Genomic DNA, 14422 nt, shown 5'->3' with positions numbered 1-14422 from the left:
CCCATTTTACTATATTAAAATACATTTCCCGGAGTCTGGATGCCTCAGTCTTTACCAAAACCATGTAGTTAACCTCAGTTCAAGGAAGGTGTGCCAGGCACAGGCCCAGGCCCAGGTTTCCCTTCAGCCCCCGGAGAAGATCTGATTCGCTTGTTGCCCCTAACACGGTCTGGTCTCTTGAGACCAATGGCACTCCACGGTTTGAGAAAGCTGCAGGAGTTTGTCTTCACATTTGCATTCCAGACAGCAGGAAGGGAAAACGGGAAGGACAAAGGAACTTGCTTCTTTTAAGAGCGCTCCCAGAAATTCCACCCAACAAACCTTACAACTCAGTAGCCAAAATTTAGTCCCATGGCCACACCTGGCTGCAAAGCCTTCTGTGCTGCACTTTAGCAAGACAGATGGATACATTCACATCAACACATTACCATTGCTAACTAAAGAACATCCACTAACAGTAACATCTAGACAGAATTACTCATCATGCCCCTGTACTACTTCTATACCTTGTGTGTGTGTGTGTCTGTGTATGTGTGTGGTAGGTGTGTTATACATACATACATACATACATATATATATATAAAATCCTATGTGTAGATTTTTGTTACCAACAGCACAATCAGGTACAGAACAACTCCATTACCCCCCAAAACCTCCCATATGGCTATCACTTATGGCTGAACCTTCTCCTACCATTACCTCCTGGCAACCACTGATCTGTTTTCCATCACTGCAGTTTTGTTATTTCAAGAATGTCATATAAACGGAATCATATAGTATGATTCCCTTTGAGACTGCGTTCTTTCACTGGCATAATGCCTTTGAGATTCATCGAAGTTTTTGCTTATGTCAATAGCTCATTCCTTTCTATTGCTGAATGGTATTCCATGGTGTGACTGTACCTCAGTTTGTTTATCCATTCACCTGTTGAAGGACATCTGGATTGTTTCCAGTTTTTGCCAATTATAATAGAGCTGCTATCTGAGTATGTGTTTTTGTGTGAACGTAAGTTTTCAACCACGAATATATTTTTTATTATGATGAGATTACATACAAACACATTATTTGCTAATATGTTCTCTTCCGACACTCAACTATATGCACCTCCAGGATTTTGCCTGAGCCAAAGCAAGCAGCAAAATGTTATGGTTAGAACAGCCTCTAACTTGTGTTTGAATCTCAGCTCTACATTTAATAGTAGTATGACATTGGGCAAGTTACTAACACCTCTATGCCTCAATTTCCCCCATCCTGGAAAATTGAAGCAGCTGGCAGAATCCCCACATTGATTCCCTGATCTGTGCAGTGACGGCTATTATGGTGGGAAAGGCCAAGTGGAAGCTACTAAACCTGCCTCTATCTAGGAAAATAGTAAACCAAAAGCAACACTGCATTCCTGGAGGGATTGCAGAGATTAGTGCCATCATCAAGGACTGGAAGGATACTGGGGAGGTCATTCCCACCACACCCCGGTTTAACTCTGTAGAGAAGACAGATGGATCTTGGAGAATGACAGTGGATTATCGTAAACTTAACCAGGTGGTGACTCCACTTGCAGCTGCTATACCAGATGTGGTTTCACTGCTTGAGCAATTTAATATATCCCCAGAAACTGGTATGTAGCTACGGATATGGCAAATGCCTTTTTTTCCACCCCTGTCAGTAAGACCCATCAGAAGCAGTTTGCTTTCAGCTGGCAAGGCCAGCAGTACACTTTCACTGTCCTACCTCAGGGGTCTATCAACTGCAGCCCTGTGTCATAATTTAGTCTGTAGGGATCTTGATCTCCTTTCCCTTCCACAAGCTATCACACTAGTCCATTACATTGATGACATCATGCTGGCTGGCCCTAGTGAGCAAGAAGCAGCAATTACTTTAGACTTACTGGAAGACATTTGCATGTCAGAGGTTGAGAAATAAATCTGACAAGAATTCAGGGACTCTGTACCTCAGTGAAATTTCTAGGTGTCCAGTGGTGAGGCGCATGTCAAGATATCCCTTACAAGGTGAAGGATAAGTTGTTGCATCTGGCCTCTCCTACAGCCGAAAAAGAGGCACAATGCCTAGCGTGCCTCTGGAATTTGAAGTCAACATATTCCTCTTTCGGATGTGTTACTCAACCCATTTACCAACTGACCCAAAAAAGGTGTTAGTTTTGAATGAGGCCCGGAACAAGAGAAGGCTCTGCAACAGGTCCAGAGTGCTGTGCAAGCCGCCCTGCACTTGGGCCATCTGATCTAGCAGATCCAATGGTGCTTGAAGCGTCCGCGGCAGATAGGGATGCTGGTAGGAGCCTTTGGCAGGTCCCCACAGGGGGATCACAGCTCAGACTCTCAGGATTTTAGAACAAGCCCTGACATCCTCTCTGGATAACTACTCTCCTTTTGAAAAACAGCTCTTGGCCTGCTACTGGACTTTAGTAGAGGATGAAGGCTTAGCCTGGGCCACCAAGTTACCATAGGACCTGAGCTGCCCATCACGAACAGGCTACTATCTGACTCATGAGGAGGTAGCTGCAAAAGAGCTACTTGAGTTTTCTAATTTATATAGGCAGAAATACGGGGAACACGTGTGGGAATGGATGTTAAGGGTATGGGATAATGGGGGAGGAACATAAAGTTGGATTGGGCCTTTGGACTCGGACTGGAACCTATACCATTGCCTCTCCTGGCTCTCAGGCCTTCAGACTGCAGGTCTTGGGAACTCTCAGCCCCGTAACTGTGTGAGCCTTATTACAAATCTCTGTTATATGTATAATGGAAGTCATATATATATCTGTATCTCCTATTGGTTTTGTTTCTCTGGAGAACTCTGATGCATACAAGCCAGTTATGCAACATCTCTGTCTCAATTTCCCCATCCTGGAAAATTGAGATAAACAGAATTTCTACTTCTAAGAGTTGTGAGGATTAAAGAAAAAGAGTTGATACAGGTGAGTTTGCTGAGGTCAAACCAGTGTCTTACACATTTTCATATCCTTGGCACCTAGTAAAGTTTATAGCAGAATGCAGATGTTCATAAATATTTACTGAATAAATGACTTTATCAATTTTTAAAATAATCCTAACATATATAACTGTATTTTCATTATTTTTTATTCAACAAATATTTACGAGTACCTACTATGCCCAGGCATTGTACATTTGGAAACATAACTGTTTTCATTAAGAAGAAAATGAATCATTGATAGACTATTCTAAACTACTGCTTTTTTCTCACAGAGCTATTCTTCCTTAAAAATTCATTCCATGAAAATTTCCTTTTATGGAAATGAAATAAAGAATGAATAACACATACACTGGCTTCAATTACTTTCTGAAAGTCATATTAATTACTTTTTGAGTCAAAGATCAAAACAAAGATTAAATAGAAGATAGGAATTTAAATAAGGCTATTTGAGTTCTTTTTTTTAGTGGAGATGATTTCAAATTCATCGTCCTCAGAGCAGGGGCATGTACTTAATTTCCAATAGGTGGACAGTTCTGAGACTTTCCCTATAAGAACACTGGGGAATTATTTTAGGCTTTATTTCCAGATTGTAGCATGAATAAATTTTGCATTTCCTTAACTGTGTTGGTTGGTGTGGCCTGAAATAATCAGATTATAAGGTAGCCCAATTATTTGACTTTAACAGTCATGCACACACCCTAAGGCTTAATTACCATGAATAAACCAATCCCACCCCAAATTCATTGGCTGTCACTGACAATAGCTTTAACTGTACTTGCACAGTGTAAGGAATTCAATGAGCAGGCTAAGACCCATGATTAAAACTCTAGCCGTTAAAATAACTGCTGACTACCTCACGGAGATCAGTTTCTTTCAATGTAGAACCTGCAATTCTAAACATTTTAAACTTTATAGTCATTTCTCCAAGACAAGACTGAATAGGACTGATCTTCTTTTAACTTACCATGAAACATACTTTTTACTCAAAAAACGAGAAATGTCTTAGGGCTTTATTAAGAGTTCAAAAAGTAATGAGACTTGGGTCCAGGGAAATTTACCATTAAAGATAAAGAAATCTCAGGACATTATGACTAGTCACCAAGAAAGATATTTACAACGGAAGACGCCTACCGTCCTATTTTCTCTGAGAAACACAGAAAAGTAAAATTCACGATGAAGCTACCGCTGATTTCGACCTTTTTATTTATTAGGTCATCAGTTTTCAGTTTACCGCTAGACTTTGAGAGGTGTCCCTATGCGAAGGGCAGCGGAGAACGCCTATCCACAGACGAGGGGGTCGGCTATTCGCTCCGATCCGGGAGCGCCGAAGGAAGGGTAGGGGCGGAAATCGGCGGCTTACGAAGACGCCCAGCCCCGGAGGAAGGCGGCCGGCCGGGGTCAGAAACGAGTAGAGCAGAAGAGATTGGGGCTAACTAAAGCCACCGCAGGACACTCCCCCTCGCGGTGGCCGGGCCGGGGCTCGGGCGCTCGCAGAGTCAGGGGCGGGGACTACTTCGGATTCAAATTTAGAGCGGGACGCGCGGCGCGCAGCAGGTGCCTCCGCCCCGGCTCCCCGCGGCCGGCGTTTCCGCCCCCACCTGCCCGCAGGGCCGGAAATTACCTACAGGGGAGCTGCCCCTGCTTTGTTGGCGTTTCAAGGGCGCCGAAAGCCTCGGAAAGTGCGCAGCGGAGGGGCCACGTCCCCACGCTTTTAAGCCCCTGTGTCCCCTGCCCTTCTTTTAGAATGCCACTGGCCACTGGGGCAGGCAGGAGCAAAGACGGGAAGGGAGCGAGACAGGAGGAAAAGGGAGGATCGTAAACCCCAGCACAGGCACTTCATAGGCAGGTTACGCTTCAGGAGGGCGCGAGGGGGAGCGAGCGCATGCGCCGACCGAATTGCAGGCGCGTGGAGAAAGTCGCGCATGTGCAGAGCCGAGACGAGAAAATGAAGCGAGGGGCTGACCGGCAGGTGGAGGGCGCTTTAGCTACGGAAGGGCCCCAGCCGCCAGGAGGCGCGTGCGCAGAGCGCCCGAAGGGGTGGGGCTGCTCCGAGGGGACGGCCTCGCGCGCCCCCTGGCGCGCGCCCGGGGAGAGGAAGAAGCGGGAGGGGGCGGAGAGGAGGGAGGAGGGATGGAGGGCGGGAGGAGGGATGGAGGGCGGGAGGGGGGAGGGGAGCCGGAGCGAGGGAGGGTTTATCGACCGGGCGATTTTGGTTAAAATATTCAAAATGGCGGACGGAGGAGCAGCGAGTCAAGATGAGAGTTCAGCCGCGGCGGCAGCAGCAGCAGGTAATCATTACAGCATTTTACATATTCATATTCATACTCAACCCCGGCTCCCGCTGCCCCCCCCGCGACTTAGCATAATTTATTAGTACTCAGGATTATTATAATTAACGGCGGGGAGATGGGGGGCCGGGGAGCACGGAGCCCCCGCCGGGCGCCAAGCGGAGGGGGAAAGAGGCTCGGAGCGGCCAGGCGGCGGGGGAAGACAAGGGGCAAAGGGGGCTGCGAGCCGCCGCCGCCTGCCCCCGGCCCACCCCGCCGCCGCCGCCGCCCGCCCGCCGGCACCGGCCCGCCGCCGCGGCCGCCTGCTCGCCGTGCCCGAACCCGAGCGGGTCCGCGGCGGGGCCGGGGCCGGGGCACCGGGAGAGGACAATAAAGACATTTTACATATTCATAGCTGCCGGCCGGCGGGCGCGGCGGGGCGCGGGCGGGCGCCCCGGGCCGGCGGGCGCGGGGTGGGGGGGCGTGGAGGAGGCTGGAGTGGCGGCGAGCACAATGCCGGGGAGGCGGCGGGGCCGGAGTGGACCCCCGCGGCCGGACAGCCGCACGCGTCCCCCCGGGGGCGGGTCCGGCCGGGGGCGCTGCCCGCCGCGGGGGCGCCGGGGGAGAGCGCCCTGCCCGCCCCGCGCCCCGCCGCCGCCCCGGGGCCGAGCGGGGCCGAGCCGGGGTCACGGCCCCGGGCACCTCGGCCGCGCCCGCCGGTCCCGGTGCGGGCCCTGAGCGGGCCGGGCCTGCGCTCCGGGGGGGCAGGGGTGAGCGGCGTGGGCGCTGCGAGGGGCAGCCCGCGCTAGGGTCCGCTTCGCCCCTGGGGGCGGCGGGGTTGAGAGGCGGGCCCCGGGGAAAGTTCCCCCGGAGGGGTGTTCTCCGGGCCGCCCCGTGTGCTCCGGGCCGCCGGTCACAGCCCCCGTGGGTCCCGGACGGGCCCCCGGCCCCGCCGGCCGTGGCTCCCCGGGGCGTCGGTGGGAGGTGCGCGGCGGGGTCTGCCCTCAGTGCCCTGCGCCCCCGCCCCCGCGCCCGCCCGCTCGGACTGCCCGGGCCCTGGGGGCCTCGCGCGCGCAGGCCCGAGCGCCCGGAGGCCTCCCGGGAACTCGGCTGTGCAGGCTGCCCTCCTGCCCTGCCCCAGAACCGACTGGCCTGACAAGTTGATAACAGTCTGGATTGCCCCTCTCCTGGGGAGCTGGGCAGGGGCGGGGGTCCCCCTCCCTGGGTCCGTGGTGGCGTTTCCTTGCTGGGTGCAGGGTCCTCTCTACACTCAGCTTAGCCGAACCTCTCTCATTTGAATAATGTCTAATTCGGGGAGGTTTATATTATTGAAATGGCCGCCTGGCTTTCCCCGCCTCTCATGTTTAGTAATTCAGACCTTTAATAACAGCCACTCACAGCCCAACGCCGTGTTTATATTTTACATTCGCCCCATGTGCTTTTGTGGTTCGATATGATTCTTTTTTTTTTTTTTCCCTTGGCAATCCACAGGGCTCTGAGATCAAACCCAGGCTGTGCTGGAGAGAAGGGGCAGAGCTAGGCCTTGGCTTCTCCAGCAGTTGCCTAGGCCTCATGCTCTCTGCCGCTTGATTTATTTACTAATAACCAAAATGACTCCCCCCACCAACTTCCACACGCATACCCCTCCTCCGCGGGCGAAACAAACCCTCCTGGGGCCTTAGGAGCATTAAAACAGCTCCTAGCTCAGCATCAACTCTGTCGTGTTTTGTTTTTTCTTAAAAAGACTTTCTTAGAGTTTGCAGTAATATTGGGCCTGAGGAAAAAAATTCTGTCTTCTCATTTTCAGAGGCGATTGAAACCTATCTTGGTGTAATAGAAATGAATCATTTTTTTTTTTTAGGGATAATTCTCCCCAAGGCCTGGGCTCTTGCCCCCAAGTTAAACCCTTTAAGGCTTTGTAAAGGTCTGCAGTATTTGTAAAACCAATAGTTTTTCTCTAGGAATTGTAGAATAGCTAAGTATTCTAGAAATTCTAGTTAACAGCACTTTCACAATTTCTCAGTGGTGCGTTCCCTTTTCAACCCTTCCTTCTGATTTAAAATGGGACTGATTAATTTTGTGCTATTACTGTCATAGACTTGCTTATTTTAATTGTAACACTCCTGAAAACAGAAATGGGGTTATGTTTTCTCTGTATTTTTGTGTCATGGTTCAATGAGTGAAAATAGAAGAATAAACACAGACGTTGTGCCTGCCCTGATCTTGGAGCTTACTCCCTTCCCGGCACACCGCCCTTCTTCTGAAGTTGTCAGAATTGATTTTATGTTTTATGTATACTTAGGACAGTGGTCTGTGAAAGGCAGCTTAACTTCTGCTACTTGGAAGAAACAGTAATTTTGATTTTTAGTGTTTCCCTTGGTAAAGTTTCTTTCTTTTTTATTTTGTATAGCTGTAGTGTGTTTTTTAAAAACAGTGTTTCTTCCCATTGGTGTTTTTTTTACCCCCGCTAGTAGAGGAAAGTATTCCAGAAGTGTTGTTTAACACTGCTGTGTTAAGCCTTTGAAATTATGTTAAGAGACTTCATGGTCAGTTGCTAGGTACTTATTTTGTGAGATATTAGTCTTCAGTTTTGTTTGTAACAAAATTCTAGATTTGATGGGCTAAAAGCAAGCCAATTTCAAATAACTGGTGCTCACCGTTTTTATTCTTTCGAGGCCTCCAGTAGGCAGGCCCTGAATGCAGCAGGAAAAAAAATAAAGAGCTTTCATGAGAATGTTCAGGTGAATGACTGCTTCAGAGATCTGAAGCGTGAGGTCGGATGGACAAAAAGCAGTGATATGATTTCATGCCTTAAATAGCATATGTTTTTGCACCCGATTCCCAAGATGTGATCAAACTGATGATGTCATTGGAGAGGACAAGGTGCAGTTAATTTGATTTATTGTCCTGAGGTGAAGTGTAGCAGTGGAACCTTCTCATAGGGAAACCATTTATCTCGGGACAATTTCCTTTATAGCTGCAATTTAACCACTACTGAGGCTGCGGATATTTTATTATCTTAGATGATAAAATGTACATTGTATTTTACAAACAAAATTTCACTGTTAGAATTTTTGTAATATGGAAAAGGATGAGTTTTGTTAACTGGCCTTATACTTTGGCTGGCTTTCCATGCTATTGTAAAAATTCATTTCCTCAGATTCTCAAGTGGAGACTATGGATTTTAAGTAAGTATACCATAGACGTGAGCCATGTGCATGCTTATTTTAGATAGGTTCTTTGTGATCCCCAACTCCAATAAGAAGCTGCTTTTCTTGACTTAATCATAGTCCAGGCTGAAGAAGGAGAGGTCATTCGTCCTAGAACATATTTCAATGAATAAAGTGAAGTTGAAGAGAATGAGGGCTATCTATTCTTTTAGGTTGAAATTGTAGTATTTAAAATAAGGTAGAATACTTACAGGAAAGCCTGTGATTTGCAAGCAGTTTTTTAACAAATAGTTTAGAATCCTTTTTGGATTTGTCATAAATTAGTCTGGACCAAGTTTGAGCATTTTGATTGATTAGTGATTTTTAAAATTGTTGCATTGTGAGGTAGTGTGTGTGATTCCACATATGATTTTTGACATATTAGGAGAGATATTAGTCTTTGACATATTAGCACGTTTTGGCATATTAGTAGATTTTCCTGTTAGGGGATTAGTAGATTTTTCACCATATTTTTAACTAGTTTATCTTAAAGTGATGATTAAAATGCCCTCGGGAATGTGGTAGCGTGGCTCCGCCTTCTTCCTAACTGACCTCTGAGCCCAGCTTTGACGGAGCGTTTAGGTTACTGTTGAGCCTTGGTAAGTTGTAACCTGCCTGTCTCCTTTTGCATCTGTCAGGTGGCTTTCCGAAAGTTTTCAGAAAACTCATTGTCACTTCCTTCTTAGCTTGCCCCACCTATTTGATTATAATGGTACTTTTGAATTTAGGTCTTAAATTCGTGTGACAGCTGACCAAATGTTTTTAATTTCTAAACATTGCTCTGCTTCCAAGCCATTACTGTACAAGTAATTTTTAACCTCTTCCCCAAACTAGTTTCTAATTCCTTTCATTTTATCATTGTCAAAAATCCCAGTAGTCAAGGAAAAAACAAACAGCGACTATTATTCAGGTTTAAATGGTGTAGTAGTCTGCCATGTTTTTAATTTACTATTCTCTGCATCGATGGCCATATAAAGCAGGAGAAATAAAATGTTTCATTGCTGCCTAGGTCAATGTAATTGTTAAATCTGTTATTCATCTGGTCAGTGGGTTTTGGAATAAGTTTAGGGCTCAGAATGTTAAATTGCTCTTATCCAGCCACCAAAGATGTTTAAAGGAGCCTTGAGTATTTTAGGCAGGTGGTTTTAAAATGACAGAACTGGAAATTTGAATGTTATCTTTCATAAGTGTTTTCCACTAAAAATGAAATATTTGAAGTTCTTGAATCTGTATTGCTTCCTCTTGAATTTAGTGTGTGTGTGTGTGTGTGTGTGTGTGTGTGTGTGTGTGTGTAAGTTGTGTTTTTAAAATTGGTCACTCACTTCCATGAATATCTGTCTCCTTTATACTAGGAAGACTATAATATGTAGCGGTCATTGCCTTATTGTTATCGGTTATTTTTGTTTTCAAAGATTGGCACCTGAGCTAACAACTGTTGTCAATCTTCTTCTTCCTTTTTTTTTTTGTTTTTTGTTTTTGATTTTCTCCCCAACCCCCCCAGTACATAGGTGTGTATCTTAGTTGTGGGTCCCTCCAGTTGTGGCATGTGGGATGCCGCCTCACCGTGGCCTGACGAGCAGTGGTGCCATGTCTGTGCCCAGGGTCCAAACTGTTGAAACCCCAGGCCGCCAAAGTGGAGCACACAAACTTAACCACTCGGCCACAGGGCCGGCCCCTTTTGTTTTGTTTTTAGTGTTGAAAACTCACAGCTCGAGTCTTTGCATATTGGTCTTTCAAGCACTATAAAAATTAATTTTCCTTAAAAATACTGGCGCGTGACTGTCATTAATTTGCTTTTATACAGCAGCATTGGTTCAGTTGCAGTTTTTGTGATTAGTAAAGGCTTACTGTGAAGCCTAATTTTAAGCAGGGATGTGTTTTCCTAATGGAAGTGATGTGTTTAGAACTGTTCAGCTAATTATTGTTTACAGAACAGAGCGAGTCGCGGACAGAACAGGCCCCTTTTTGGTCAGCCATGTTCCTGTTTCTGTTGCCTCCTTTAATGCTAAGAGCCTGAGCGAACGCGCTTGTTGATTCTTCAGCGAAATCTACCATTAGGGTTAGAGTGTGCATTTGGTTGTGACACGGCTGCTTTACCTGAGTTTCTGCATCCCTTCAGAATGAATTCTTTCCTCCTTTTCGTTTTAGGAAACTCTTTGGACCAGAATTTTGCTAATTTTTGTCTTTATTGTTTTGCTTAAATAAGATAAATATCTTTTTGAGTGGAATCAAGATTGAAAGAGGTAATAATTACAGTTCACAGAGAATAGCAGTTTCCTTATCCGGCTTCTTTTGCTGGACATTTTTGCACATTATTGACATCTTATGAATAAAGATAATTGAATAGCTTTGTAGATTTGTATTTCTTCTTAGGAATAAGTTGGTTTTCTTTTGTACTGAAATAACTGGCCTTGAGTCCTTATAAACTCTTTCGGCAGTAATAGCATTGGAAATAAAAACATCTTGCATGGAGCCATTGCCCGACTTACTGATCCATTTACAGTGTATTTAGAATTTGGAGTATGAGAATTGTCTTGAGTTTCAGAACCTCTGATGTGAGGAAGCTTTTACATGTGCATATTGCACGTAGTTTATAGAGTTCTGTGTGTTTTCCCTGTAGGATGTTAATTGAGCATTGATATTGATAGGCTATCATGTTTGTACTCAGTGACTAATACAGCTCCTTTGTTTTTTCTTCTTAGTTCTTTTTTTTAGTTAAGCAAATACTCAGGTTTTCAGTGTTGCTCGGATTTTGCTGACCGGGCTGCTAATGAGCAAAAGAAGAATTGGCAAACTTCTAGATTTATCACATTCTTTTTTTAAAGTGCTGTCCAGGAAACTGGATATTCATCAAAAAAAGGATACATAATATTAATTTTAAAAAACACACAACGTGAAAAGCACAAAACTAAGCTCTGTGTGAGTGTTGGTAGTAGCTTTAGTTAGCCTGCAATATTAAAAGTCATTGTACGATTTAGTTTGTCACATGATTTATTTCATAATTCTCCGTGTAACTTTAGTAGTTTTTATATTGGAATCATAGCAATAGTGTGTAAAGTTAATTCAGTAAAAGAATAAAAATTATGTAGGTCTTCTTTCTTTTGACTAGTGAACTTTCTCTGCAATAGAAGATATATACAGGAATGGCTGGAAGTAAACATTACGTTGCGTGTATTAACTCATTTGTGTTTAATGTGTCATCACCTAAGGTAGTGGAGGTGTACTGGCTGGCTTTGTAACCTACAGAGTGAATATACTTTTTTAGAGAAAAGTGACCTGGCTACTTTCTTGTTTTAGTACACTTATTTTAATGGTCTGCTTAATGAAAAAAAAAATGCTTTTTTTGCTGATTCATACTGCAGTGCAAGTAGATTATAATCAATCTTTTAAAAATAGTTATTTAAACATTTCTTAACTTACAAAAAGCATCTGCCCTGTACTTGGTCCTATGCCAGTTGTTTTTGGGGCTAACAAGGGACTATAAGACTCTGTTGTGGAGGAGTTGGTATGTGTTTGCTTAGCAGGGAACATTTAAAAGCAATGTCTATAATTACATATTAAAATATGTACAGATGTAAGTGATCAGAGTAGAGATCAGGGTGTGTCCAAGTTTGTAGGAACCAGAGCATGCTAGAACCGTTGTAGCCTGAAGGTAATTTAGATACAATCTGTCCTAAAGCCTGTACTTCAGAGATGAGGAAATATTCTCACAGTGGGTAGTGACTTGCCCACAGTGTGTCGAGTAAGGGGTGAGAACACACGGACTTCCGACTTTCCTGTCTCCTCCTCCCCATACCCCCAGTCTCTCCCTCTCCACACTGCCGCTAGTCAGAGAAGACTTTAAGTAGAAGGTGAAATTTTTAAGCTGAGCTTAAAAGGGCACAAAGAATTGGAGGAATGAGAAGACAGGGAAGGGTGCTGCAGGGGAAGCTGTGTTCAAGGCTGTGCTGTGTAGGCAAAGAATGAGGCATTTGTCCTGGGTGCAGGAGGCTGGTGGAGGTTTGGGAAGTAAGCAACCCAGTGAGAAAAGTGATGTTTTCGGATTAACATGGTGGGGTGTGAGATGTTTAGAAATAGGGAGGGAGTGAATCCATGGAAACCAGTATATAAGAATTGAAGTGTGTGGTTTGTTGACTAATTGCTTTAAGTGCTGTTAGAGTTACAAACGTAATAAGACAGTTACCTGACCTCGAGAGGCTTTCAATCTAAGAATGATGCAGTGAAATGGATAATCCGTGGTAAAGATGTTGAGGATGTTGTCCGTTACATCAAACAGAATAAGGACCTTCGGGAGAACTTGTTGCCTGGTCTTTGCAGTGCGAACTATTTTAATTCTGACCAATGGTTTTGCTTTCAGTCTCCTGGACACTGAATTGTCTAATTGACGTAGTTTCCTTTTCAAATCTAACTATGGTGTTTAGACCAAATGACTGACCTGAACGGTTAGATAGGCAGTTATGGTATGCATTTTCTTAGCCTTGTTCCCAGTTCCATTTTATGTCCTTACCTTTTCTCTTGTATTTCCTTTATTGCTTCCATCTGTAAGCTCTTGTTATTTTGTGTTTTATGTGCACTACCTTATATCCTTTCTGGAGCAAGTCAGGTATAAATAACATAAAATTACCATAACTGTGCCATAATGATAATGTCTATATTTTTATAGTACCTTAAACTTTATAGCAGCACTCTCATTTCATTGCCGCACTTGGTCCTTTCAGGCAAGTATTATTATACCCATTTTATAGTTGAGTAAAATAAAGCCCAGATTAAGTGACTTTCCCAAGGTCAGGTGGTTAATAAGCACCAAGTGTGTTTGGGGAATAGCCTGACTCGCAGGCTGGCTGTTACTTAGGTTGTGTGTTAGGGAGTGGCGGAAGACAGGTGATGGAGAGCCGAGGATGCCCGGCGCTGGTGGTGTAGGAGTTTGGATTTCATTTGCTAGGCGGTTAGGGAGTCATTGAACCTTTTTGTTTTGGACTGAGCCATGATCAAAGCCCTTAATTTAACGTATTTAGCAGGTAATTAGAGTCAAAGGGGGATACCAAGGTTTTGAGCTTAGATTATCGAGGGCAGTGCCATGAACAGAAGTAGGGAAAGCTGGGTGAGGGAGCCATTTGAGGTATAGGTGGTGAATGCAGTTTTAGAGATGTCATTTGAGACGTGAATGAGTGGATATTATCAGGTTGTAAATACATTGTGAAAATCACAGAAGTTTTGCTGAATTAAATGTGTGATAAACATACAATATTAAGATTGAGATTTATGCGCCTGCCACTGTGTGTGTGGACTGAGCATTGAGTCTGAACATTGTAAATTCTAGACATCTCATTTTGGACTTGGCACTGACTTCTCTGTGTTTCTTTCAACAATAAGATGATGATGATACCAGTGTTAGAGGGATGCTGTGGCCAGTGACAAATTGGTAGCAGAAGCGTTTTTAAAGTACTGTAAGAGTTTTTCTTACATGAGCAAAAAAGTAAAATGAGCCGTTTTCTTACTTGTGCTGCTGTAAGGGGGACGAACTTCAGCTTTGGATTGGTTTGGGGGCGCCTGCCTGCAGGCTGTGCGTCTCTGTGCAGCCAGCACCTTGGAGAGGGAGCGTACTCCCCTAATACTCTCCCAGAACTGGACTCAGCGGAGGCCTGCCTTATGGTGGACTTGACCTGATTCTTGATTTCAAGGCCTTCTGTAATCCAGCCCCCATCCCTGCCTGTGCATCCTTACCTTTTACCACTTCCTTAAAGAGCATGACTCAACAGTTCCACCCAGGAAGTCCCCTAATAGGCCCCCACAAGCACAGTGTTTCTTCTTTCAGCTTTTCGTTTTTAAAAATATCTCCCTAAAACTTTGTGTTGAAGAGCTTTTCTGGGAGGGTGGCTCTATTTTACTCTGATACTTGCTTAGGCTTTTCTCTCCTCCCTTCCCCAGTCCCATCCCAGTTAAAGACACTTGACCTGAAAGTAAGCCTGCTGTTTGGGCTGCTCCGTGAGAATCTTT

General features: G+C 44.9%; 1 protein-coding gene across 3 annotated transcripts in view; it reads left to right on the top strand.

The window, feature by feature from the left end:
- The first annotated feature begins 3418 nt into the window (after positions 1-3418).
- The window catches only part of POU2F1 (POU class 2 homeobox 1), a 165366-nt gene continuing 154362 nt past the window's right edge, over positions 3419-14422 (top strand). For 2 of the 3 annotated variants that reach the window (XM_070497625.1, XM_044757628.2), the window contains exon 1: positions 3419-5237. In XM_070497625.1, coding sequence (XP_070353726.1) covers positions 4832-5237 — 406 coding nt within the window. In that variant the 5' untranslated portion in view covers positions 3419-4831. The remainder of the gene's footprint in view (positions 5238-14422) is intronic. The other variant, XM_044757630.2, reaches the window with a different exon arrangement.

Source organism: Equus asinus, chromosome 25 (genome assembly GCF_041296235.1).
Source record: "Equus asinus isolate D_3611 breed Donkey chromosome 25, EquAss-T2T_v2, whole genome shotgun sequence".
Taxonomy (NCBI): Eukaryota; Metazoa; Chordata; class Mammalia; order Perissodactyla; family Equidae; genus Equus; species Equus asinus.
This window is presented reverse-complemented; position numbering and strand designations above follow the sequence as displayed.